At 45.5% G+C, this 26,919-nt stretch overlaps 1 protein-coding gene across 6 annotated transcripts in view; it reads right to left on the reverse strand.

Annotated features, from left to right (window-relative positions):
* Nucleotides 1–13,540, reverse strand: part of PTBP3 (polypyrimidine tract binding protein 3) — a 415,749-nt gene extending 402,209 nt beyond the window's left edge. For 3 of the 6 annotated variants that reach the window (XM_063914702.1, XM_063914707.1, XM_063914709.1), the window contains exon 1: nucleotides 13,464–13,515. Coding sequence is in view for 1 of the 6 variants with exons in the window: in XM_063914711.1 (XP_063770781.1) it covers nucleotides 13,464–13,467 (4 nt within the window). In the remaining 5 variants the exon portion in view is untranslated. Of the gene's footprint in view, nucleotides 1–13,463 lie in introns of all 6 variants that reach the window. The other 3 variants (XM_063914711.1, XM_063914705.1, XM_063914714.1) reach the window with 3 other exon arrangements.
* Between the last annotated feature and the right edge of the window lie 13,379 nt (nucleotides 13,541–26,919).

The following is a 26,919-nucleotide window of genomic DNA, read 5'->3' on the forward strand; positions in this document are numbered from 1 at the left end:
CAAGGCTTCTACTACGTCCATTTTGGCTCGCCGGATGCTCTGGTTACGGTCCTGGTCTGTGGATCTGGACTCTAAGAAAACCCTGGAGGTACTCCCTTTTAAAAGGGACACATTCTTTTCGGAGAAGACCTCAACAAGATAGTGGCTGACTTAGTTTCTGCTAAAACAGCATGTCTACCTAGTACTACTCCTTCGGTGCCGAAGGCTAAGAGTACTCCCTTTCACTCCTTTCGTCCTTCAGGGAAAGCAAAAGGTCAGGCGTACCCGAAACAGGTTCGCACTTCCAAACCCAATAAGCCCAAACTCAAACGGGCCTTGGCAGCCCGTCAGCCTGCTTCCAAAACTGACAAGCCTGCCGCATGATGGGGCGAGCCTCCCTCTGGGGGATCCCAGGGTGTGGGGGCCGACTTCTAGGGTATATCCAGGAATGGTTTAAGACCACTTCCGATGCCTGGGTACGGGAAGTAGTCACTCGAGGTTACGCCATATCCTTCAAAAATCACCCCCCTCATCAATTTTGCCTGACAGACGTCCATTACCGAAGGTGGTGTATTCTTTCCACCTTAATCAGGAGATCGTGGTTCCGGCCTTTGCCTCTCCTGACTTGTCTTCCAAAGAGGTCTTTGGATGTGGTACGGGCTCTCCGTATCTACGTGAAGAGAACTGCGTCCATCAGGAAGTCGGATTCTCTCTTTGTTCTGTTTGGTTTTCACAAACGTGGCTGGCCTGCTCACAAGCAGACCCTGGCCAGATGGATTAGAATGGTGATTGCACATGCTTATGTACAGGCTGGCCTTCCAGCTCCTGCTACCATTAAGGCCCATTCTACTCGGTCGGTAATTTAGAGTTGATCGCAGCAGCAAATTTGATAGCAGTTGGGCAAAACCATGGGGGTCATTCCGAGTTGATCGCTCGCTAGCCAGTTTTAGCAGCCGTGCAAACACTATGCTGCCACCCACTGGGGAGTGTATTTTAGCCTAGCAGAAGTGCGAACGCTTGTGCAGCCAAGCTCTGTAAAAACAGTTTGTGCAGTTTCAGAGTAGCTCTGAACCAACTCAGCGCTTGCGATAACTTCAGCCTGTCAGGTCCCTGAATTGACGGCAGACATCTGCCCTCCGAACGCCTCGACACGCCTGCGTTGGACTCCCCTTTCCCGAAAACGGTCAGTTGACGACCGGATCCACCTTCTGCCTGTCAATCTTCTTGCGTTCGCCGCTGCAAAGTCTTTCTTTGTAGTTCTTGTCGTTGCCCAGCGACGGCCGTCGCCGGGTAACGACATGCCTGTGCATTGCGGGCCGCAACACATGCACAGTTCCGAACCGATCGCGCAGCTGCCAAAAAGTGCAGCGTGCGATCGGGCCGGAATGACCCCATGGTTTTGCCCAACTGCTAACAAATTTGCTGCTGCGATCAACTCCGAATTAGGCCCATAGACTGTAAACTCCACTGGGGCTAGGACTGATGTGAACGGGCAAATATTCTGTGTAAAGCTATGTGGAATGTGTATGCTATATAAATAACTGGTAATAAATAATAAAGTTTAATACAGGAAACTAGTTAATAAAGTAATTATCTATTAAGATGGCTGCAACTTAAACTATCCACACATTGCAAGATAATCATGCAAACCAGACAATTAAACAACTTTGAACAATTATCACTCATTGTACAGTATGAACATGAGCGTTAATCTGTATGATTTTGATCAACATCTTGTAGTGTTTGGTTCCCTCCAGTCATCGTCTCATGGCTCCTTACACCTGTGTTGATTGGTTGGCTGTACTCTCATGCAGTACATGACCCCCTTACACTTATACGATATGGCATGCAATCATGCGATTTTGATCGCATCTGTGCAGTCAATCGCATGATTGTATGCACATATTGTGCACCATGCGACGCGATGCGCGGGCACGCTGGTCGAATCTTGCGTATCAGGATCTTATGTGCTGCACTTAATATTTATTGCATCGCAGTGCGATCACATGTGTTTTTTAAACACATGCAATATACCGCACTGCGATGGGCACCCGCCGGCCACTCCCACTCCTCGGTGACGTGCACATCACGTGATTACCATGTGATCTATCACATGATTGCATGGTAATCACTTTGGCAGTTGGATCAGCTGACACTGACCAATCCTATATTCATAAAGGATGCAAAATATTCTTCTTAAGGCGAGACCCATTACAGTTTTTGATCACTTTAACGTAATTACTCTGAAAAGGACAAACCCATGGCCACTGACAATCAGTTCTTGATGCAACACAGAGTCCTTGCTGTGAATGTTCTGAAGATGAAGGCTGCTTTATCTGCATTGTGGAAAGTGCTGCAACAGTAAGGACTTGTTACCCAAGTGTCAGCAGTATGACTGTTTTCAGCACAAGGTACTAGCAGGACACAACATCCTCCCTGGTTATGTGGAGCATTATTTGCTTATAAACAGATGAAAGAGCATCTGTGTGAAACCAAAGGTCATGTAGGAGGATGGTAGTTAAGCAACTCAACAATGGCTGGTACAGGACACTGGATCACCTACAGACATGTAATATATAGCAGACAGTAACACATGCGTGATAGACCAGTACAGAACAGCAATAATGATGTAGAAACAGGAGCCTTGTCGGCTTTCACCCATTGCAGAAAGAGCATTGTTAGAATTTGAACAGGAGACTATTGTTAGCAATTTCCTATAAATACAATCTCTGGAAGGATACAATTCTGGAATGCAAACTAGCCTTTCATGTTATTATTATTACCAGTTATTTATATAGCGCACACATATTCTGCAGCGCTTTATGTTAGACATCTTCTTTTCAGTAGGTTTTAAAAAAAATCAAAACTATCCTATAAAAACACACATAACGTTTTATTAAAAGGATCAATAAGCCTAAAATACAAGTTGGCACAAATATAATAAGTGTCAAACATTAAGTACTGAATGCAAAAATATGAATGTACAGTATGGACGTGGGGGGCGAAGGCAACTGGTGGCAGGTCCAGTATTACAAACCAGCTCCCCCGATTCAGCTCCATGTTGATCGACAACAAGTGTTCACAGGACATTTCAATAATGAAATTCCAATTTCTAAAAACAGGACTGTCTTTCTTAAAAATTTAGTTAATCATCATAATAATAATCTGCATCCCTTTTTTCAAACAAATCAATTTAAACCTCATTACCTGACATGGGAGCAAAAAAAAAAAAAGGGCCCACATTTAGCATTATGTAACATAGCAGCAAGGTATTAGTTATTCACTATACAATTCATGGGCCGATTTGACAATAATCAGATGATTGGCCTGATTTATTGCATAAGGTGTATGAACATGTTTTGGCATATTGCTAATAAATCGGAGAACTCTTGCCCACAAATACGCAGCTACAGCACAATTATCCGATAAGTAAAGACCAAAAATCCCGGCCTCAATCTCCCGATATCAACCAGTGTGTGCATTCTCAATAGTCTGACCAGTCCAGGTGTAAAAACTGGGTAGTAACGAGAAATTGGCAGATTTTTCATAAAAAGCAAGAAGTGTGTAGCAGAGATATTGGGATCTTCCTCTAGCCGAATAATCGGCCCCGATTGCTGTCCAGACTAAAAAAAAAAAAAAAAAAAAAAATCGGAAAGTGTGTACCTAGCTTAACTTACAAAGGCAGATTTATTCAACAAAAATACACTAGCAGCCCCCACATTTTGCTTCCGCCTCGGAAAAGCCTACCTGCAGCTGTATACACACTATCCAATTATCAGGCCCATCAGCAGGTAATTGGCTGATCACCCAATAATTGAATAGTGTATATGCAGGAACACTGGAGCATTTGAAGCAAATAATGGCTTTAAAGACTTTTGCAATGGTCAGATCAGGAGGAGGATAAGGTGTGTGCTGCACACACTATATCATTTCTGATCTCCCGATCACATTGTAGAGATCAAAATAAGGTGCACACTAGAAAGAAGTTGCTCAGCGTTTACAGGTGTGCACCAATTTGATAATCGCTCCGTCAGATCAGAGTGCTTATCAGATTGGCATAAAATATCGCCAAGTGTGTACCCGAAAGATGCCTCAGGTGGCCTCATGATAGGCATGTGAACAATTTTTGCTAGCTTCACTCTTGCCATTAATGTGTTCTTGGCACCTGCAGGTGATACTACTACTACTAATCATTATGTTGTCAATAACAACCAAGTTTGTTTTTTTAACCACAGTCTCGAGTAGCCTTAGCTGGCTTAAATGAGGAGAACGTAATACTCCATTGTGGTTTCATAGTCTATTGGTACCACATTATTTTACACTGCATTTTAGCTATTTCTACAAATAACACTTGAACTTATATTCTCACGAAATCACCAACTCTATATTGCGGTTTAACCTTTCATTGTGCTCATTTGTAAATACTTACCAACAGTAAATGCTTATTTGTTGTGGCTCACCTAGGAGCCTTGGTGACATACATACGCAACACACATACTATCCCAATATACAGTATTTCTACTTTCTCATATTGCTCACTTGGAATAATGATTTCCCAGAATTCAAACTCCTGATCCAGTGTGATCAAGGAGGTGTTTTAAGCCTCTTTGGCTGGAATCCATGTTGTGACTGCCAATCAACCTTCCAACCCATATTTCCTGATGATGTCTGCTTAAATACTGTTAATAGAACAGGCATACAGTTGGGAACTTATCTAAAACAATGAATAAGCTAGAAGTGATATGCAGGTCATGCACGTTTCACACTGTGCATCCTCCAGGGTCTACTACGGGCAATACTGACTCATACAAGAGTCAGTTGCGTCTCATGGCTGAAGGGGCTGGGTGATAATGGGGCATGTTTGCACGCATTATTCAGAGAGGGCGTGTCCACGGAGCTGCCGGCTATGCACAGTCGTGCGGATGAGTCATTTGTTTCAGATAGATCTTTTGCACCAAGGATAGGGCTGGTGCTAGTGTGCACGGATAATGATGCAGGCAAAGAAGCTAAGCATAAATGGGGGCGTACTGGCCGCAGAGACATGTATTACTCTGTATACAGGAGAATACACACATTTACTCTGAATACAATGCAGGAGCAAGTCCAGCCTACTTTGCATTAGGCCCTCTATGTGAAATGCAGAATAATTTTGTATTTGAGAACATGGGAGCCCTAGTTATACAAAACACAGCGTTGCCAGATTGGATGATCTCAAATATGAGAAGAATTAGATCAGAAAATAAACAGCCAGTTGTACCAATGTATAGAATGAGCGTAATGCGGTACAAAGGTTACCAGCTGACCGTTTGCAACATCAGCAAAACAAAACAGGAACAATCTAACATCCTCCTTGTAACACTATATTACATATATATTAGTTGCCAACCTTTTCAAATTAATTCCAGTAACACCCTGCTGCTGAATCAATGAATATACGCCCTTCACGCGTTACTGGACATACCAAATTTGCATACAACATGATCAGAGGTATAGGAATGGGGAGGGGGAAAGGTGGCAGCATGCCCCCCCAAACGTGACAGAGGCGTGGGTGAACGCTTACCTCCGGATCCCCGTGGGCGACTCCTCCTGTAAAAACAGTGTGCTGCTGCAACCTGCTATGCCCCATGTCCCCCTAGCCAGCTCTTCACAGACGTATTACCGAGAGGAGGCATGGCCATGCTGAGTCTGCTGGGACATCCCCGCCTCCTCCTGGTAATGCATCTGTGAAGAGCCGGCTAGAAGGACATGGGGCATAGCAGGCTGCGGGAATCACTTGGAGGTAAGCGCTCACCCGCACTGGGGGGATGGTGAGAGCGCCAAAATGACATTTTTTTCTATGCCCTCACTCCCAACCTCAAAACATTCTAGTGCCCCTGAACATGACTATTGCTTGAGACTGCTTCTGCGTTCCATGGACGGTCCAGGATGGAGACCAGGAGGTGTCCTAAAGTCTCTGTAAAAAGAGGTGGTGTCATAGGCATGTTTCACCACTCAGTTGTGATCTCTTTTACAGCACCGCAGCCGTGGTGGCCGGGTGTAGTATGGTATGCCGGCGGCCGGGCTCCCGGAGCCTGACCGCCGGCATACCGACACTGTGGCGAGCGCAAAGGAGCCCCTTGCGGGCTCGCTGCACTCACCACGCTGCGGCCACGGTGGCGCGCTTGCTACGCTATTTTATTCTCCCTCCAGGGGGGTCGTGGACCCCCACGAGGGAGAATATATGTCGGTATGCCGGCATTCCGGCACCGGTACACTGTGCGCCGGGATCCCGACATTCGGCATACTGAAGACCACCCGTGGTGGCCATATCTTAAGAAGGTTACAAAAGAGGCTTTACGCCAGCTTGAGAAGTCCATGCTGCAACCGATAGTGGTGAGATCGAATCAACCAGTGCACTTGAGCATTGCTCAGATATATATCACAGGGCTTGTAAAGTCAGTCGCACTGTAGTGCACAGTAGTGGAATGTGGAAACTCCCAATTGCATATGTTCCCACTTGAGAATCTGTGAGAAGGTGCAGTCATGCATGATCTGTGTTTCCCTTTTGAATCAGGTCCACTCTCCCAACGGCCCTTGAGGAACTACTACGCTAAACACGTTAATGATTACAGAACTTTACGGACTTTTTGAATTTTAAATATTCCCCTAAAATGAATTACTAGTTTTAAGTCCCATATAGTTACAAGAACATAAGAGATGAAAACAGCAGTGAGCAGCCATAAAAAAAAAAAAAATTCTTGCACAGTTGAAAAACAGAATGTAGGGGTCTATGTATTAATAATCGCAGTACTGCAGCGGTTATTAACCATCTGTCTTGCAGTGGATATTTTCATATGTAATGAAAATATCCTCACTATAAACTAAGTGTAACTTGCAGGGACGGGTAGCGATAACCGCTCTCCCTGTGACATAGGGGTCTATTCATGAAGCAGTGAAAAGAGTAGATAAGTGAGTGGAGAAGTTGCCCATGGCAACCAATCAGCTGCTCTGTATAATTTTATAGTATGCAAATTATAAATGTTATTTCGATGCGGATTGGTTCTTCTCCACGGGCTCACTTCTCCGCAGTTTTCACTGCTTCATGAATAGACCCCTTACTTCCTTTTTTGTGAAATTTCCTCTGGGTATCTGACACTGCGCATGTGCACAGTATCAATTTCCTCCTGGATCGGGGCTGGATGGAGGCTGCAGGAGGGGAAAGGAAGCTATCTCTCCTGCCAATATGCCTCTATAGGCCAAAAGCAGTTTACTCCATTTCAAGATGGTGTAAAACTAACAGGACCAGACTCCAAAAAGCTTTGTAACCATAGGCGTGCGCAGGACATTTTATTAGGGGGTGCACGATTAGAAGGGTGTGTTTAGCACCGCCTATTGGGCATGTCTAACACCACCTAATGGGAGTGTCTACCACCACATATTGGCACTCAATGCAAACTAAATAATATAGAGAATTGATGCACAGATTATATATATATATATATATATATATAGATAGATACTGTAGATAGATACTGTAGATAGATACTGTAGATAGATAGATACTGTAGATAGATAGATACTGTAGATAGATAGATACTGTAGATAGATAGATAGATAGATAGATAGATAGATAGATACTGTAGATAGATAGATACTGTAGATAGATAGATAGATAGATAGATAGATAGATAAAATCTGTTTAATATGTTCAATTTGTATATTTTATTACCATAGATTATATCCTAATCTCTCGAAATATATATTGATATTGAATTTTTTTAGAATGTAAGCTCTCACGAGCAGGGCCCTCTTCCCTCATGTGCTTATCCTTTCTTACTTTAATAATCTTCAACTGCACCAATTCCATCAGTCTTCTGCCACCTGATACTTATTCGAGTGTCATCTGCTGATGTAACTATGTTTATTTACCCTGTACTTGTCCTATACTGTCATCAACTGTAAGTTGCTGTTTTCCGGTTTGATTATTTGTTTATGTACTCTGTAATTGGGCGCTGCGGAACCCTTGTGGCGCCATATAAATAATTTGAACTTGTCCTCCTCCAAGAGGAACGCTGTATTCTGTGGCGTTGGCACATGAGGAGAGAGAGAGCGTGGGTGGGAGCATAAGCGGGCATGCATGCGGCATGACATCATCACGACACGTCCCACAGGTTAGAGGAATTGGGAGTAGGATTACGTCAGTGATACTGCACCATACAAATGAATGACAGCCAGACTGAGCGGAGGGGGTGGCAGGCGCAATGGGCGGGAGTACAGAAATGAGCACACTCAGCGAACGCTGAGACTGCAGCAGCAGGTGTGTGTGAGGGGGTTACAGACATTAGGGGGTGCCTGTGCGCACCAGGCACCCCCCCTGCGCACGCCTATGTTTGTAACCCTGTCAAAGCTTGATAATAATGGGGACTGTAACCTGCAGCGCTAATTAGCCATCTGCAGGAGAATTTCGTGAAATCTCCTACATTAGGCTATTAGCACATAATTCACGATTTTTTTCCGAAACTGCAGTTTCTACATGATTTTATGAAGAAAAAAACCCACTACATAAATAGGCCCCTAGCACATTCCCATGAAGGGAGAGGGTTTCTACAGGCATAATCATAACCTGTCACTACTGTCAAATCACATACACACAAGGGCGTCAGAACGTTTTTAGGTTGGGGGGGCATGATATAATCTCATTTTGGCGCCCCTAAATTGCTGAATCGCTAAATATCACCCCCTCAAACCAGCAGCAGCTCCCCTAGTAGCCACACTGCTGCTGGGAGAGCTGCTGGTAGTGGAGACTGGAGATGAGCACAATTGTCCCCAAAGAGTAGCACCAACAGGGCCAGTTCTATTCTTTTCTTTAGGTGGAGCTGGCAATTGATATCACCCACTGTTTGAGGTTTGTGTTGCAGGTTCAGAGAGAGAAGGAAATCAAAAGGGGAACAACAACAACAAAGGGGAGAGAAAGAGATTGTGAACAGGTGCAAGGAACAAGATGGAAGCTGGTGGTAGACATTTATGAAGAGAGCAAGAGAGGCAGAGAGAGAGGAGAGAGAGAGCGTAAGAAATATGCTGAGAGAGGAGTGGGTCAGAGAGAGATGAGAGAGGCATAGAAAGGAGAGAGATAGAGGGACAGAGAGGAGAAAGAGATGCAGTAATGGAGAGAAAGATGCACAGAGAGGAAATGACACAGTATGTGCCGAAATTCACATTTCGACACACAGAATGAGCCAAATTCACATTACACCACACAGTATGAGCCGAAATTCACATTACACCACAGTATGAGCCAAATTCACATTACGCCACACAGTATGAGCCAAATTCACATTACACCACAGTATGAGCCAAAATTCACATTACACCACACAGTATGAGCCGAAATTCACATTACACCACACAGTATGAGCCAAATTCACATTACACCACACAGTATGAGCCAAATTCACATTACACCACAGTATGAGCCAAATTCACATTACCCCACACAGTTTGAGCCGAAATTCACATTACGCCACACAGTATAAGCCGAAATTCACATTACGCCACACAGTATAAGCCGAAATTCACATTACGTCACACAGTATGAGTCGAAATTCACATTACCCCACACAGTATGAGCCAAAATTCACATTACGCCACACAGTATGAGCCAAAATTCACATTACGCCACACAGTATGAGCCAAATACACATTACCCCACACAGTATGAGCCAAATACACATTACCCCACACAGTATGAGCCAAATTCACATTGCCCCACACAGTATGAGCCGAAATTCACATTACACCACAGTATGAGCCAAATTCACATTACGCCACACAGTATGAGCCAAATTCACATTACACCACAGTATGAGCCAAAATTCACATTACACCACACAGTATGAGCCGAAATTCACATTACACCACACAGTATGAGCCAAATTCACATTACACCACACAGTATGAGCCAAATTCACATTACACCACAGTATGAGCCAAATTCACATTACCCCACACAGTTTGAGCCGAAATTCACATTACGCCACACAGTATAAGCCGAAATTCACATTACGCCACACAGTATAAGCCGAAATTCACATTACGTCACACAGTATGAGCCGAAATTCACATTACCCCACACAGTATGAGCCGAAATTCACATTACGCCACACAGTATGAGCCAAAATTCACATTACGCCACACAGTATGAGCCAAATACACATTACCCCACACAGTATGAGCCAAATACACATTACCCCACACAGTATGAGCCAAATTCACATTGCCCCACACAGTATGAGCCAAATACACATTACCCCACACAGTATGAGCCAAATACACATTACCCCACACAGTATGAGCCAAATACACATTACCCCACACAGTATGAGCCAAATACACATTACCCCACACAGTATGAGCCAAATACACATTACCCCACACAGTATGAGCCAAATACACATTACCCCACACAGTATGAGCCAAATACACATTACTCCACACAGTATGAGCCAAATACACATTACTCCACACAGTATGAGCCAAATACACATTACTCCACACAGTATGAGCCAAATACACATTACCCCACACAGTATGAGCCAAATGCACATTATGCCACACAGTATGAGCCAAATTTTTTTGGTAACACATATATATATATATATATGCACACACATACATACACACATACATACACACATACATACACACACACATATACTGTATACACCCAGACAGTATATTATTGCTGGGCCACTCTCTTTCCCCTGCAGGAGCAGGGCAGACTCCTCAGCTGCAGCACTGCAGTTTACTTAGTCATTGACTGAGTGTTGGGTTACTTACTGTCTCAATCTCTGCTGAACTGTCTGTCTGCTGAATTCATCCTCCCAAGTCCTCCTGAGAGGGGCGCTGTGGCGTGGCGGCACACAAGGAGAGAGAGAGCGCGGGCAGGAGAGTACGGGCGGGAAAGAGAGAGCATGGGTGGCCGGGAGGGAGGACACGTAGCGTGACGCCATCACGTCACATCGCTAGGCGGAGCCGGGAGGATGTACTAACGTCAGTGCACCCAGTGCGGCCACTGGCCAGTAAAGTAAATAGTACACACACATATGCAGGGACGGATTAAGCCTTCGGGGGGAAGGGGGGCACTCAGGGCACTTAAGACATAAGCAAAACCAAAGGAGGGACTAATGGTGGCCACAGTCCCTTGTGTACTATATGGAGATGCTGGGGGCGGCCGCTGAGGGGCACAGCTAGCTCCCTAAATTAACTGTTTCAGGACTTGCGTCGCGGAGCCCGCTGCCCTTTATCTAATCGCCAGTTTCCTTGCTCCACAGGAGGGGTTGGCTGCCCAGCCGGGCTATCTGGGAAATGATCTGGTAGCTGGTGGGTGACATACTGTAGGTGCCTGCTGCCAGAGCAGGGAGCTGTCTGCGGCTGGCTAGCTGCGGGGGATACCAACAGGGAGGTGGGATCATTGTGGCAGCAGTTCCCTGCAGTATGCAGGGGAATGCTGGAGCAGGAGGATGCTGGATGGGGGTTTAGCCTTTGCATTTACATGCAGCCTGCGTAAACCTGGGGCTTGGAGGCGCGAGCTGGCTGCGCAGGACGGACTCTGCCTGCCTGCCCCCCTCTGGCTCTGCACATATGGCATATCAGTCTGTGCTGACTGGGTGCCGGGCACAGCTGGGAGGGCCACAGGAATGGGTCGGGCGCTCGGTGATCGCTGTGCTGCAGATGTGAGGAGTCCTCAAACAGACCTGGGGGTGGAGCCACCGAGGAAGCGGAGGCGGTACTAAGATAGCAGAAGCCAGTACAATGGAGAAGAGTCCGGGACGGGAGTTCCAGGGATGGAGGCGCTGCAGTGGTGGGAGGAGGAGCCTGGGACCGACGCACAGGAGCAGTGCATCGTGTAGAGGTGAGGCTGGCAGCCGGGACCAGCGGGTAGTAGGAGGGGCGCAACATGCATGATGTTGCTTCTGTTGCGGCTTCATTAACTAACTGCACGGAGCGGAGGCTGTAATGTGCGGTCTTTCACCTGACCGCACATCGCAGCTCTGCTCCTCATGTACATGTTCGGCGCCTCTCTATGTTTGGGGGGGGGGGGGCGAGCTGCCCCCTTGCCCCCCCCCCCAGTTCCGACGCTCCTGCATACACACAGGATAATTATATAATGTCAACATTAAACATATCTTGCTCTGGAATAGCCTATAAATCACACTGCCCTGCAAAGCATAGCCTATGCAAGTGCAGCTCCAGAGACAGAAATGGTGGTGATTTTCTTCGTATTTAGGCCCAGATTTATCAAGCCTTGGAGAGTGATAAATCGCATGGTGATAAAGTACCAGCCAATCAGTATTTGAAAAATAACAGAAGCTGATTGGTTGGTACTTTATCACCGTGCTATTTATCACTCTTCAAGACTTGATAAATCTGGGCCTTAAGGTGCCCATACACTTATATGATATGGCCCTCTTTCTGACGATTTTGTCCCATTGTGTGAAAAGTGTCACATCGTATGTGTTTTACCTCAGATTCCAAACTGATGCGTGGTCCCGTGCGCATCAGATCAGGAGATCATCATGGCTGCCACAACGATTTGGTGGATCCCAGGACTGGGATCGAATACGATATACTGTATTCCAAAGGGTGGCACAAAATGTATCATATGCTGTCCAGCGGGCCGGGAACTGCCAGGTGAGTTGCAGGGTATTGCATGCGAGGTTCACATGCGATACCTCGCACTAGTGGATGGGCACCTTTAATCATCAGGTGTGGTGTATAAGATATGCTGAGACCATCATCATGTATTACAGAAATGATGGCAAAACAGGATGCCAGGAGGAAATGCTGGTGGGCAGAAACTTTCTGAAAAATAGTCCATCTCTTCAGTGAGCGCCTTTCCCAATGCTTACAACACAGGTGTGACTGTACATACACAGGGAGGGGCTGCTTACATGCCTCACACTCACACACCTCCCACTGCTGCTCCAGTCCTCACATGCAACCAACAGCACTGCAAAACCTTAGAGCAACAAGCTGCAAGGGTCATCATCAGAGAAGGAAAATAGCACACACATTATATAATAATTACATCATTTCTAGAAGTAATTAAAAAATTATGAAGGTCTGTCAAGATTTGCCCAGTTTCAGCTGTATACATTATCATATACAGTACATAAATGAGTCTGGGACTTTTGTCTGATACACATTCATAACTAGAAAATCATACATTTAAATGCTTTTTAGGATGGAACAGAACAGTGCAAACTACTGAGAAAGCCTAAAAACTATGACACAGTATGAATACATCACCCTCTGAACTGAGCCTACAACGCATACACACCCACTAGATGTTCAAAGGAGATTATAATCTCAGGGTGAAGTAGTCAGCGCAGCAGAGTAGCAAAGTCATGATCTCCCATTGTACTGCTACACTCATGTATCAAGGGGAAACTATGTGCACATTATCACCCCGATGGGGAAGAAATAAAGGAAAGGTGATGACTTACCCATCCATGGCCCGGAGGACGAGGAAGAGAGGGGAGAAGGGAGACAGACAGAGAAGAGAGCAGAGAGACCAGTGCAGGGAAGAGGCGGAGGGAAGGAGGAAGGGAGATGATTGAAGAGGAGGAGGAGGGAAGGAGGAGGGCAGGGAAAGAGGTGCCACTGTAGAAAAGGAGGTTGGGGGGGGTGTTACGACTTTAACAGCTTCACTGCCAGTAACATGAAACATACCCTGACAGCAGAGTTTTAGGGTTAGCAGCCCAATTGGGTAAACATGGGCAACTATATGAAAATGATCTTGCAGGTTTACACAGCAAACTGGTAACATGAAATAGCATTTACAACGTGTTGTCGCGTGTGTCTCTGGTTACTGAGATGAGCTGCTTAACATAGTTGCCGAATAAATCCAATTTCTATTAACAGTTCCGTGTTTAGAGACTTGTCCCTGACAATGTTTATGTTATTTAATATGGGCCAATTGAACAGTAATCCTCAACGGTAAGTAAGTGAATTGATATTTATTGCATGAGAACAGTTAATACATTATTATTGTAATATGAGGAAGCCCAGGAGTTACATGTACAGTATGTCACGTTAGAGATGGGTTGCTGTGTCCAGCTGTTGTGCGTTGTATATGATGTGCACGCCCCCACCCACAGTGTCACTAGGAATTATTATTTTCCTCAGATGTTGGTGTGGGGTGTGATAATGGCCCTCATTCCGAGTTGTTCGCTCGCAAGGCGATTTTAGCAGAGTTACACACGCTAAGCCGCCGCCTACTGGGAGTGAATCTTAGCTTCTTAAAATTGCGAACGATGTATTCGCAATATTGCGATTACAAACTACTTAGCAGTTTCAGAGTAGTTTCAGACTTACTCGGCATCTGCGATCAGTTCAGTGCTTGTCGTTCCTGGTTTGACGTTATAAACACACCCAGCGTTCGCCCAGACACTCCCCCGTTTCTCCAGCCACTCCCGCGTTTTTCCCGGAAACGGTAGCGTTTTTATCCACACGCCCATAAAACGCCGTGTTTCCGCCCAGTAACACCCATTTCCTGTCAATCACACTACGATCGCCGTAGCGAAGAAAAAGCCGTGAGTAAAAAACTATCTTCATAGCAAAATTACTTGGCGCAGTCGCAGTGCGAACATTGCGCATGCGTACTAAGCAGAAAAACGCTGCGATGCGAAGAAAATTACAGAGCGAACGACTCGGAATGAGGGCCAATATGCATTCATTTGACACAAAGTTACTAAAGCAAAACAGTGAACTGCCACACAAAAATACACAATCTAGTTTCAAAGGCATCATAATAAAATGTGGTTGCCTAGGCATGTATCCACATTCAGGCTTGGACTGGCTCACAAGGGTACAGGGGAAGCCACCAGTGGGCCCCACTGCCTGGGGCACCCACCTTCTGCTCTAAGGATCAGGTTCCAGACTGTGTACTTGAAATATACATTATACACATGTTACCTTATACTGGACTATGGTGTATTTTCTACAGTGCATTACTGTTATTAATTAATCTGTTATTAATGTGGCACATTGGGGGAGATGTACTAAGCCTGAAAAGTGATAAATATCACTGTGATAAAGCACCAGCCAATCGGCTCCTAACTGCCATATTACAGGCTGTGTTTGAAAAATGACAGTTAGGAGCCGATTGGCTGGTACTTTATCACTGTGATATTTATCACTTTTCAGGCTTAGTACATCTGGCCCGTCAGCTTAATTTACTGTATATATTTATGAAGGGGCCAAGACGTTGCTCTCTCTAATGGTTAGTCAAACCAATGAGGTGGCAGGCCATACCCCCTCTGCAGACTGACCACACCCCTAACATGGGCCCCTACCACTGCATCCTCCCGGTGGGCCAGTGGCGTCATTTAAAGTAGATTTTTGCTTTTTTTTTTGCGCGCGGGGCGGCGCGGTGCGCCCGCCCGACCTGATGAGGCTGCTGCAGCTGCTGCATGTCCAGGATTGGCTCCTTTGAGAAACGTGACATGCAGTCAGTCAGTGCATGTCACGTTTCTGTCTGTGCAGAGGAGCCGAGCAGTAGGAGGTCCCAGCTTCCGCCCGCCGCCGCCGCTGAACCAGCCTCACACAGGCACAGCGCTGCGCACCGGACATCAGCCGCCAACGAGGGACAGCTCACCCGCCAGTGTTGGAGGTAAACCTCCTTTAGCCTCAGCCTTCTCTGAGAGGACTCCAACAACAGCCTGTCTTTTGCATTCAGAACCACCTGTGAATAAAATATGTGCCGTGCAGCCAGCTGGAGAAATCAAATATTCACACACTCGGTCTGGTGTATTCAATCTGAGTTCTGGTTTAATGTCCTTACATGCAGATATATATACTTGAAAAAAAAACTCAGAGGAGTTATAATTTAACCTCAGGGTTGTGTCCTCTTCCTGATAACGGTCTTGTTCTTGTTCTTTTCCTTATCTCTATCAGACATGGCTTACCCACAAGTTCCTATCTTTATCTCTATCAGATATGGCTTACCCACAAGTTCCTTTTTTTGCTAACTGAATGGTTCATCATTCTAGACATTTCTGTTTTCCCCCAACATATATAAGCATATCATATATTAATGCTAAAGTAAGCTTATAATGTATTGAATATAACAAAATGGAGTAACATTGGCTTTATTGCAGAATCACACTAATGCTTACCCATCTACCTTCCTCATTTTTCCCTCCTTTTGATTCTCAAAAAGACATCACCCTATACCTTGCTACCCTACTTCGCCGAGCAGGCCAGGCGATGACCTGGTCAAGTACGTCTGTCTCCCTGGGCCTATTGCCAGGGGAGGGTAATAACCATCCCGTACAGACAAAATAGTCACAAGGCATAGATGCATAAGAGTCCTTTTTACAGTCTTTTTTGATTGCTTTCATTTTTGTAGATGGGTGGTCTGTCATTACGTGATTCAATATCATCATATTCATCTTGGTCACGTTCATCCATTTCCTCTGTATGCTCGAATGTTGCGTATTTAGCAGGTTTCTTTTTGTTTATCTTGCGTTTTACTTTTTTCGAAGTGCATGAAATACAACAGAGAATAATACGTATGAGTACATATACCAACAAACATACTCCAGCTACTTTTGCAATTAGGAGAACAATGCCCATTATCCATCCTCCAATCCCCTTGAACCAAATTTGCATGGTTTAACCATCCACAATTCCAGTCTCCCCATGTTCATGATGATTCCATCACCTTTCTCACAAACTGCTGTTTTATATCTTCTATTTCCTGCATTTTTGCTTACTGCCCTCTCTTTGCCTGGCTTCTAACAGCCATGCCCATTCGTTACTCTTATGCAGGGAGGGCCTTGTCCAACAGCCAGTCATACATGTCCATTTCAAACTGTTTTCTGGGTAACACTTCCAACATGTCTGTAACCTTGCAAAATATTTTCCCCATGTACTGTAATCAAATTTACATTTAGTCTGACATTCCATTGCTTTTTCCATTGGTTCCTGTCCACACTCACACAAACATTTATCCCTGCCTTCCATTTTTGCACACTGGAGTATAAGCGACACTGCATGTCTTTCTTACACTTCAGGGGTATTTATTCATGGTTACAGGGTATTTTTCCTGCTTATCTCAGGGGCTGGAGTAGGACCTTGACTTACAGGCGTGTTTACCAAATGTACAGTAAATACAATCGCAACAACCAACATTGCGGATCCCAAATAACCCCCCACAGGGACCTATCAGGCATAGGTCCAAGTAAATTCATAGTTATTACTTTCCTGGGGGTTTAATAGTGATCTTGGTCTTTTTGCAGTGCGATGCGTGCACCCACGAATCTCGACCCTCGAGTTTCACCGAGGTGGGGCTCATTAGCAACACTTGGAAAGGACCATCATATCTGGGCTCAAGTGCTCCTCTCACTTGTCTTTTTAGGTAGACCCAATCGCCAATCAGGATGCTGTGTGGTTCAAGATCAGCTCTTTCAGGTCCTGAGGATAAAACTTGAGAATGTGTTTCAGTTAGGTGTTCATTCAACTGCTTTATATACTCTGTCATATTTCCATATTTATGCTGCAGTTCCTGGGGCAAATAACACCCTGTCTTAGGTTTTGTCCCAAATAAAATCTCATAAGGTGAGTACCCTGTTTCCTTGCCTGGTGTTGTTCTAACTGCAAACAATGCTAAGGGCAAGCACTTTACCTATGCTTTCCCTGTCTCTTGCATGGCCTTTTGTATTTTAAGCTTTAGGGTCTCATTCAGACGCTATTACTACTGGAACACCAAATCTGCACACTATTTCTGCTATTAGTTTCCTTGCAGTAGAGATAGCATTTGCTTTTGCTACCAGACCCGCCTCTTGCCATCTGCTACAAATGTCAGTACATTTTAGGGCATATTCATATGTTCCATGCTTTGGCATCTGTATATAGTCCATTTGTAGTCTCTGGAAAGGAAAATAAGCTTGTGGTGTTTGACCAAAGCTTGTTCTTGTTCTTCTTCCTGGATTGTTCTTGTAGCTTGATGAGAGTCTTTATGTTCACTTCTTCTGCTTCTTCCCGAACATAAATGGCTGGTTCATGTTTGTTCTTTAGGGCTGCTTTCCTTGCTTCTGCATCTGCATATGCATTACCCTTGCTTTCTTCTGTTTCTTCCTTAGTATGTGCTTTGGTCTTTATGACTGCCATTTGTTTGGGCAGTTTCAATGCTCTTGTTAGTCTTTGTATTAGATGCCCATTCTTTATAAGTTTACCTGCTGCTGTAAGGAAACTTCTGTTCTTCCAGACTTCGTGCGGAGAAACAATTGCATACCCCGCCACCCTATACCCATGAACATAGTAACTAGAACCATCGGTAAAAAAAAAAAAAAAAAAATTATATTATGTATCGGTCTGTCATCAATCTTCCAATCTGGCTGTATTTCTTCCTCCATGAGGGCTATACAGTCATGTTCTTGTTCCGGGTATGGTTCTGTTCTTTCCTCTGGCTGTACTTCTTCATCTTTCCCTCCTTTTGAACCGTCAGGTTCATCTTTAAGAGGTAGTAAAGTTGCAGGGTTGAGAGTGGCACATCTCTTAATAGTAAGGTTGCTTGCTGATAGAAGGGCTACTTCATATCTTGTCAGCCTTGCTGTGCTGAGATGCCTGTTGCAGTATTTCTGTGACTGCATGTGGAAATTGTATGGTAACTGGGTGATCTATCACAACATCTGCACATTTGTCCTTTAGGATGGCTGCAGCTGCTACTGACCTTATGCAGGTTGGTGATCCTTACATCACTCCATCCAGCGCTGCTGAATAATAAGCGACCTCCTGTGTCAGGACTCCTGTTGCATGTCCCCTATGTTCATGGCAGAACAAGGTAAAAGGCTTTGTGTAGTCTGGGAGTCCCAGGGCTGGAGCTGAACATATGGCTTCCTTCATCTGCTTAACTGCCACCCATTGTGTCTCTTGCTCTTCTTGGGAGTTTGCAGCAGTCTTCTTGGCATTATACAGTGGTTGCATAAGGGCTGAAGCTCCTGGTATCCAGTTCTGACATAGGACACCAAACTTAGAAAGGCTCTTTTCTGTGTTAAGGTCTGTGTATTTGGAGCATCCAGTATAAGTTTTATTCTTTCTGTTGTAAGGTGGCATGTTCCTTGAGAAATGCAGTGTCCTTCTGCGCAAATTGCAGCTTGGCTTGTGTCACTCAGCAGTCTTTATCTGCAAGAAACTTTAACAATGATATTGTCTCTTCTTGGCATTGCTGTTTGGTAGCAGTTGCTAGTAGTAGATCATCCACATATTGCAGTAGCTGAGTTTCTTCTGGATAGTCAGGTGCCCATTTCTTCAAGACTGTGGCCATGGCTTCTGTGAACTCTGATGGGCTTGTAGCTCCTCCTTGAGAAAGTCTTGTCCAGCAATATTGCTGTCCATCATGTGCAAGCATATCTTTGATCTGTACTTCTATGGCTGCTGTCTGTTCCTTGTTCAAGGGGTACTGTTTTATAGTTACTGGTTTGATAGCTTCACAGGTTGGACCTTCATGGTTCCCACATCTCTTTTTCCTTTTGCCCATACCTTGACTGGAACTCCCCATCCTCGCCAGGTTTTAATTTGTTCTGGGGTTTCTTCTTCATCCTCTTCTGCGGTGGTTGCTAGAAATATCTGTACAGCGGCTTGCACTTGATCATAGTCTGTGGGTGATAGTGCTGTCTTGAATATCACCTTGTTCCCTCTGTACAGAATGCTTGCTTGTAGTTTCTGTAGCAAATCTGCTCCCAGCAAGTTGACTGGGCAGGTGGGAGATACTAGGAATTCTACTGGGATTTCATGTGGATGTCCTTGTACTTGTACATTGAGGATCCTAGTTTTCCTCAGCTGGATCTTTTCTCCACTTAATCCCTTTGCTGTAACTGGTTTTCCTGTAATGAGGTGTGCTGGTACTTCTTCCTGTCTTATAACTGATTGGCTTGCCCCAGTGTCAAGCAGGCAGGAAACATTTTCTCCCGTTGGCAGTTTGACTTTAATAAACCTATCTTCAATTCTGTCGGGGGGGTTCATCGGGAGTATCATTGGTACTGGGGTGCCGGGACTTCAGTCTGACTTATCCTTGGGGGCTTGATTGCCCCTTTTTTCTATCCAACTTTTATATGTGCGACAGTCTCTTTTGAAGTGACCTGGTTTCTTGCACCAGAAGCATTTACCCGATTTGGGCTTGATCATGGCTCTTCCTTCCCCTTCTAATTTTTTTCCTTTGAGCCTTCTTCTGTGACCAGGTAGACTGTTTTGGGTTTGGCTACCTTTTTCTCCTTTTCTTCCTTTTCCAGATCTTCTAAGGCCTCTACCGTATCCAGAATTTGATCCATAGGTGTAGACCTATATGCAGGAGTACTAGTAATTAATTTCTGTTTTAGACTTGGTCTTAAACCTTCCAATACTCGATATCTGACCATCCTTTCTCCTGCTCCTGCTTCTGCTTCTGGGTCCAAACCTTCATTTCGGACCATATCCTTAATTTTACAGAGGTAACTTCTAAACGGTTGTTCTCCTTGTGGTCCAATGGCTTCTGGATACCTTTGATTTCTTAAATAACACCATCTCCTTAGGCGTGCCACAAATTGTGGTCCACTGGCTATAGTTTTCCTTTGTGCTTCTAGTACATCTTCTATCTGTTCATGATAATCAGTGGCTTGATGAGCTGCCATATCCTTAATCTGTCTTAGATCACCCTCTGCTAATTTATTTTTACATATTTGTTCCACATCTACCCATGCTGCGGAATGTAAATTACACATAGTCTCCATATATAACCCAAACCGTCCTGGCTGTTTGTAGGGATCTGGGCTATCTTTTATTATGGCTGTAACTTCCATTACTGAAAAAGGGGTATGTTGTTCTCTTGTAAGAAACTGTGGTCTAAAATTATTTTGTCCTTGAACATATCCCTCCTCATCCGCTAATATAGGCTGTCCTCCTCTTGGATTGACATAGGCAAAGGTACGTACTGGGTAACAAGCAGGAACATCTAAGTTTTCTGATTCATCTTTTTCCTCAATTTCATGCATCTGTAGAGTTCCATTTTCTGCTTCAGTGTAAAATACATTTCTTATTCCCAGTCTCCCCTTTCTCAGTTTTCTTTTGTCTTTATGAGACAATGGGGATCCTGAATGCATTTCCCCTTGACCGGGTAGGTTGTACGGTTTCAGTCTATTTATCATTAATGGAGTTCTGTGGCCTGTTCCTATCTGGGGTGTACAGTTGGGACATGTCATCCTCTCTGGGTCCAACAAAGATGCACATTGGGGACATTTAGTTAAATCAGGGTACTGGTTCCATATTATAGGAGGTTGCCCTGGGGTTCCCAGATTTGCAGGGTAAGGGGGTGGATCTGTGACTAGTGTAGGTACTGGGACTGGTATTACAGGTGGAGGAGGGGGCGGATTGGGAATAACTGGCACATTATGGCCCTGGTTCGTTCCTGTAGTTGCTAAACAGACTGTCATATGCTGGTCATCTTCCCTCTCTTTCTTCTTCCTTTCCTCCTCCTGCTCCCATTTCTCACTTGCTGTTAGCCAAATATAAACCTGATCCCCTTTCTTGCGTTTTTATATCCATTCCCTATTACAGATTCTGAATTTTCTCCATTTGTCAGTGTTAAATTCCCCATCTGGAGGAAATCCTCCCCTTTTAAATACCTTGGCTATATCTTTAACTGCATGTGGTCCCACCTCCTGTTTAACTATTTCCACAGGGGTTAATTCACCCTTGCTATTAGAGGTTCCCATCCTGCCTTCTGCCAACTTATCAACACTTCTCTCTCCGATATGAGTTACACAATTTCAGTACTCTATGTTGATTATTGTAAAGATGGGTTTCCTGAACACTACAGGTTTACCTCTGTCCTACTGATTACATACACCTGTAATCATTCAGTTTCCTTATGGGTGGACTCACAATCTTCCGTTATCAAGGTATATCTCAATCTGGTGGGTCTGACAGAATAGGGACAAAAGAATCTTTCAGGTTCTGGTTCTTTCAGTATCTGGTGCAAGTCCTTGCCTTCCCTTAGATTAACAAAACCATGACATCCTGTTGTTAATATACCTTTTATATAACCCACAGTTTTATCATAAACACCTTCTTGATGTCCCCTACACCTTTTAAAACCTGATATATCTTTTTCAGTGCGTACAACAAATGTAATATTTACTGACCCATGAGGACCTTGCACAAACCACTTTAAACTAACAGTACAACAACCACAACCATATGAGCTTTCAAAATCAATACATTCTTCAATTTCAGACATAAATTTACATTACTGTTCTGATACAAAAGAGACAAGGCTTTTACTAGGAAGCGCTTGAGTTGAACAGAGAAAACTGACACTTCTGACACAGACGTTAAAACACGTAAAGTAACAATTGGCGAAAAATCGCAATCAATTTGTTACTTACCGCGGTTTAAACGGTTCCAACGTCTAGAGTCAGGTGACTTGTTGCTCCTCTATTCAACTTCTTGGCTTCCCGGGTTTCGGCACCATGAAAATGTTGGAGGTAAACCTCCTTTAGCCTCAGCCTTCTCTGAGAGGACTCCAACAACAGCCTGTCTTTTGCATTCAGAACCACCTGTGAATAAAATATGTGCCGTGCAGCCAGCTGGAGAAATCAAATATTCACACACTCGGTCTGGTGTATTCAATCTGAGTTCTGGTTTAATGTCCTTACATACAGATATATATACTTGAAAAAAAACTCAGAGGAGTTATAATTTAACCTCAGGGTTGTGTCCTCTTCCTGATAACGGTCTTGTTCTTGTTCTTTTCCTTATCTCTATCAGACATGGCTTACCCACAAGTTCCTATCTTTATCTCTATCAGATATGGCTTACCCACAAGTTCCTTTTTTTGCTAACTGAATGTTTCATCATTCTAGACATTTCTGTTTTCCCCCAACATATATAAGCATATCATATATTAATGCTAAAGTAAGCTTATAATGTATTGAATATAACAAAATGGAGTAACATTGGCTTTATTGCAGAATCACACTAATGCTTACCCATCTACCTTCCTCACCAGCTGCCAGTCCACCTTGCAAGAGGAAGACGCCTGGCCCTTTCTGGTGAGTCTTGTCCTTGGGGGGGGGAGAGGAGGAGAGAGCGGGGAGAGCTGTCGAGTGCCTGGCCCTGCTTACCGAGTCTTTTCCTGGTCCGGGGGGGGGGGGGGGGTCTGAGAGGGGGAGAGCTGTCCAGTGCCTGGTTGGCCCCGGCCCTTTCTGGTGAGTCTTGTCCTGGGGGGGGAGGGGGGAGAGCTATCCAGTGCCTGGCCCTGCTTACTGAGTCTTTTCCTGGTCCAGGGGAAGGGGGGGGGGGGTCTTAGAGGGGGAGAGCTGCCCAGTGCCTGGCCCTTTCGGGTGAGTCTTGTCCTGGAGGGGGGGGGGGGAGAGGTGGAGAGCTGCCCAGTGCCTGGCCCTTTCTGGTGAGTCTTGTCCTGGGGGGGTCTAATGGTCGACAGTCACATGGTCGACGTGGACAAAAGGTCGATACATGAAAGGTCTTTTCCCCCCTGTGTATAAATTCATGGACCACTGGATTGTTTCTAAGTACAAGTTATATATATATATTTTTTTTTACAGGTACTATTGGATTCTACATGGACAAGTGGACGTGATCGTCGTGGGATGTAGGTAAGGAATCTCTCTCTCATGATTTTTCCCCCTCTGTACTTATTTTAATTTTTGCAGGTGCCGGGTGCCCCTATTGGATTCTACTGGACAAGTGGACGTGACCGGCGTGGGATGTAGGTAAGTAATCTCTCTCTCATTTTTACAGGAAACCCTATTGGATTCTACTGGACAAGTGGACGTTATTCTCGGCGTGGGATGTAGGTAAGTATGTGTGAGTGTGTAAGTGTGTTTTAATAAAGTTTTACTTTCACGGTGTGCGTGTTGTGTTTTTATTTGGGTATTTTTTTTGTTGTAGAACTACAGGTACCAGCGGGCCCATTATTTCCCCACATGCTGGTACTCAAGTACCAGCAAGCGGGGGAGGCTTGCTGAGCCTTGTAGTTCCACAACAAAAAACAATATTCTTTGTTTACACACTTATGGCTATCAGCCCGGCACCCACCGCCCAGGGGTGCTGGGGACAGCCTCGGGCTTCACCCCTGGCCCTTGGGTGCCTGGAGGGGGGGACCCCTTGATTTAAGGGGTCCCCACTCCTCCAGGGAACCCCGGCCAGTGGTGACTAGTTGGGGGGGTAATGCCACGGCCGCAGGGACCTCCATAAATGTGTCCCCCGGCTGTGGCATTATGTCCCCGGCTAGTGGAGCCCGGTGCTGGTTTTAAAAATACGGGGGACCCCTACATCTTTTGTCCCCCGTATTTTTTGAACCAGGACCGGTCGAAGAGCCCGGTGCTGGTTGTCTAAATACGGGGAACCCCTGTCCAATTTTTTCCCAGTATTTAAACAACCAGGTCCAGCTCAAAGAGCCCGAGGCTGGTTATCCTTAGGAGGGGGACCTCACGCATTTTTTTTTTACAATTTTTTAACCCATTCAGACCCTTTTCCATTAAGTTAATGGAGGCCCTGGACAACAAAATTGCATTCATGTCCTCCTCCCACTCCCTTCCCAGTCCCAAACACTAATTTTTATTTTTTTCTATAAAAATGTACAATATATCACAAGTATGATGAGCAAGCAGCGGGCATTGGCAGTGCATTTCGACCACAGACACACTCGATACTCACATTGAGCACTTGACCATACCCCTCACACAATTGGTCACACCCACTGAAACTTGGTCACGCCTACTCCACTTCTAACTCCACCCCTCCTTGATAGCGCAACCACTTATGGTGCCCCCCCTGTAATTTTTTTCTGGATCCGCCCCTGCGGTGGGCCCTACATGCCCCAGTCCGACATTGTGTATTAGAATTAGAAATACGAATCAGAGAACTATCTGTACAGTAGGTTATCCACTGAAGTGCTATTAATATCTAGAGTAATTTTTATTGTAGATGGAAAAATTAACTATTTAGTTATGCCGATCCTTACACCATTCCAAAAGATCCTACAATGCTCAAACAGAATAAAAATTGTTTCTTTTTAAATGAGCTGAACAGAAGATAGCATACATTGTAGACCACATTTGAGTACAATGTAAAGCTTAACTGGGTACCAGTGCTGTAACTGATAACTGGTACCCCCCCCCCCCCCCCCCCACACACACACACAGTAGATGTGCCCCCTGTAGCTGGGCCTGGAGTAGTTGTGCCCCCTGTAGCTGTGCTTGAAGTAGTTGTGCCCCCTGTAGCTGTGCCCCCAGGGAGAGATTTGAAGCAGCTCGGGCTTCCAGCTGTCAGTGACTGACAGCTGTGGCTGCGAGCCACTTGCGGCCAGGCAGAGGTTCCGGCGGAGTCAAGCTGTGGCACCCTGTACTGTCTTGGGCGCCTGGAGCTTTAGCTCCACCAGCACCGCCCTCCGCCCTGAAATTGAGTCCCCCTTTTTTACACATTAGGCAGGCAGAGTTCCCCTTTTTTACACAAAACAGCAGCAAAGTCCCCCTTTTTACACATTAGGCAGGCAGAGTTCCCTTTTTACACATTACTGCAGCAGAGTCCCCCTTTTTACACAATATGGCAGGCAGAGTCCTCCTTTTTTACACATTACAGCAGGCAGAGTGTCACGCCGCCGCCCCGCCCGCCATACTTACCTCTCCGAGCGCGCTGGTCCTCTCTGCGACCGTCCTCGCTGGCGGCTCCCGGCGCTCTGTCCGGCGTCTGGGCGGGTGACGTCATCAGGCACTTCCCACCAACCAGACGGTGGTGGGAAGTATAAATTCAGGCGCCAGGCACTGCATCAGTGCCTGAGTATCATCAGTTCCCTAGAGTGGTGATCTCCAGACCTCCGTGCCTCAAGCACCTCCGTGCCTCCAGCACCTCCGTGCCTTCAAGCACCTCCGTGCCTCCAGCACCTCAGTGTCTCCAAGCACCTCCGTGCCTCCAGCACCTCTGTGTCTCCAAGCACCTCCATGCCTCAAGCACCTCCGTGCCTTCAAGCACCTCCGTGCCTCCAGCACCTCCGTGTCTCCAAGCACCTCCGTGCCTCAAGCACCTCCGTGCCTTCAAGCACCTCTGTGCCTCAAGCACCTCCGTGCCTCCAAGCACCTCCGTGCCTCAAGCACCTCCGTGCCTCCAAGCACCTCCGTGCCTCAAGCACCTCCGTGCCTCAAGCACCTCCGTGCCTCCAAGCATCTCCGTGCCTCCAGCACCTCAGTGCCGCCAAGCACTTCTGTATCTCCTAGCACAGTTAGTGCCTTCCGCGTCCTGTACCTCTAATTTACCTTCTTCTTACAATCTTCCTGTTCTCCAGCCACGTTCATTATCGTCTGTCTGCAGAGGATTCATCAGCCCTTTCAAGTTCTTGTTTTTCAGGAGATCTTCAATATCCAACACGTGTCTCCTGCCTGCTGTCCGAATCCTGTATGAGGAAAACCTATATTCGGCCATCTCTGTTGCGGTCCAGTTGCGGTTCCTCTACCCGATCTTCGGAAGATACCCCGAGTCAACAACAATCCCAAACCAGGTCAGTGATACAGAGTCCCTCTTTTTTACACATTAGGCAGGCAGAGTCCCCTTTTTTACACAAAACAGCAAGAGTCCACCTTTTTACACATTAGGCAGGCAGATTCCCCTTTTTACACATTAGGCAGCAGAGTGCCCCTTTTTATACATTAGGCAGGCAGAGTCCATTTTTTACACATTAGGCAGGCAGCGTTCCCCTTTTTTACACATTATGGCAGCAGAGTCCCCCTTTTTTACACGTTAGGCAGGCAAAGTTCCCCTTATACACATGGGGGGTAATTCCAAGTTGATCGCAGCAGGAATTTTGTTAGCAGTTGGGCAAAACCATGTGTCCACTGCAGGGGGGGGGGCAGATATAACATGTGCAGAGAGAGTTAGATTTGGGTGTGGTGTGTTCAATCTGCAATC

Source organism: Pseudophryne corroboree, chromosome 1 (assembly GCF_028390025.1).
Source record: "Pseudophryne corroboree isolate aPseCor3 chromosome 1, aPseCor3.hap2, whole genome shotgun sequence".
Lineage (NCBI taxonomy): Eukaryota > Metazoa > Chordata > Amphibia > Anura > Myobatrachidae > Pseudophryne > Pseudophryne corroboree.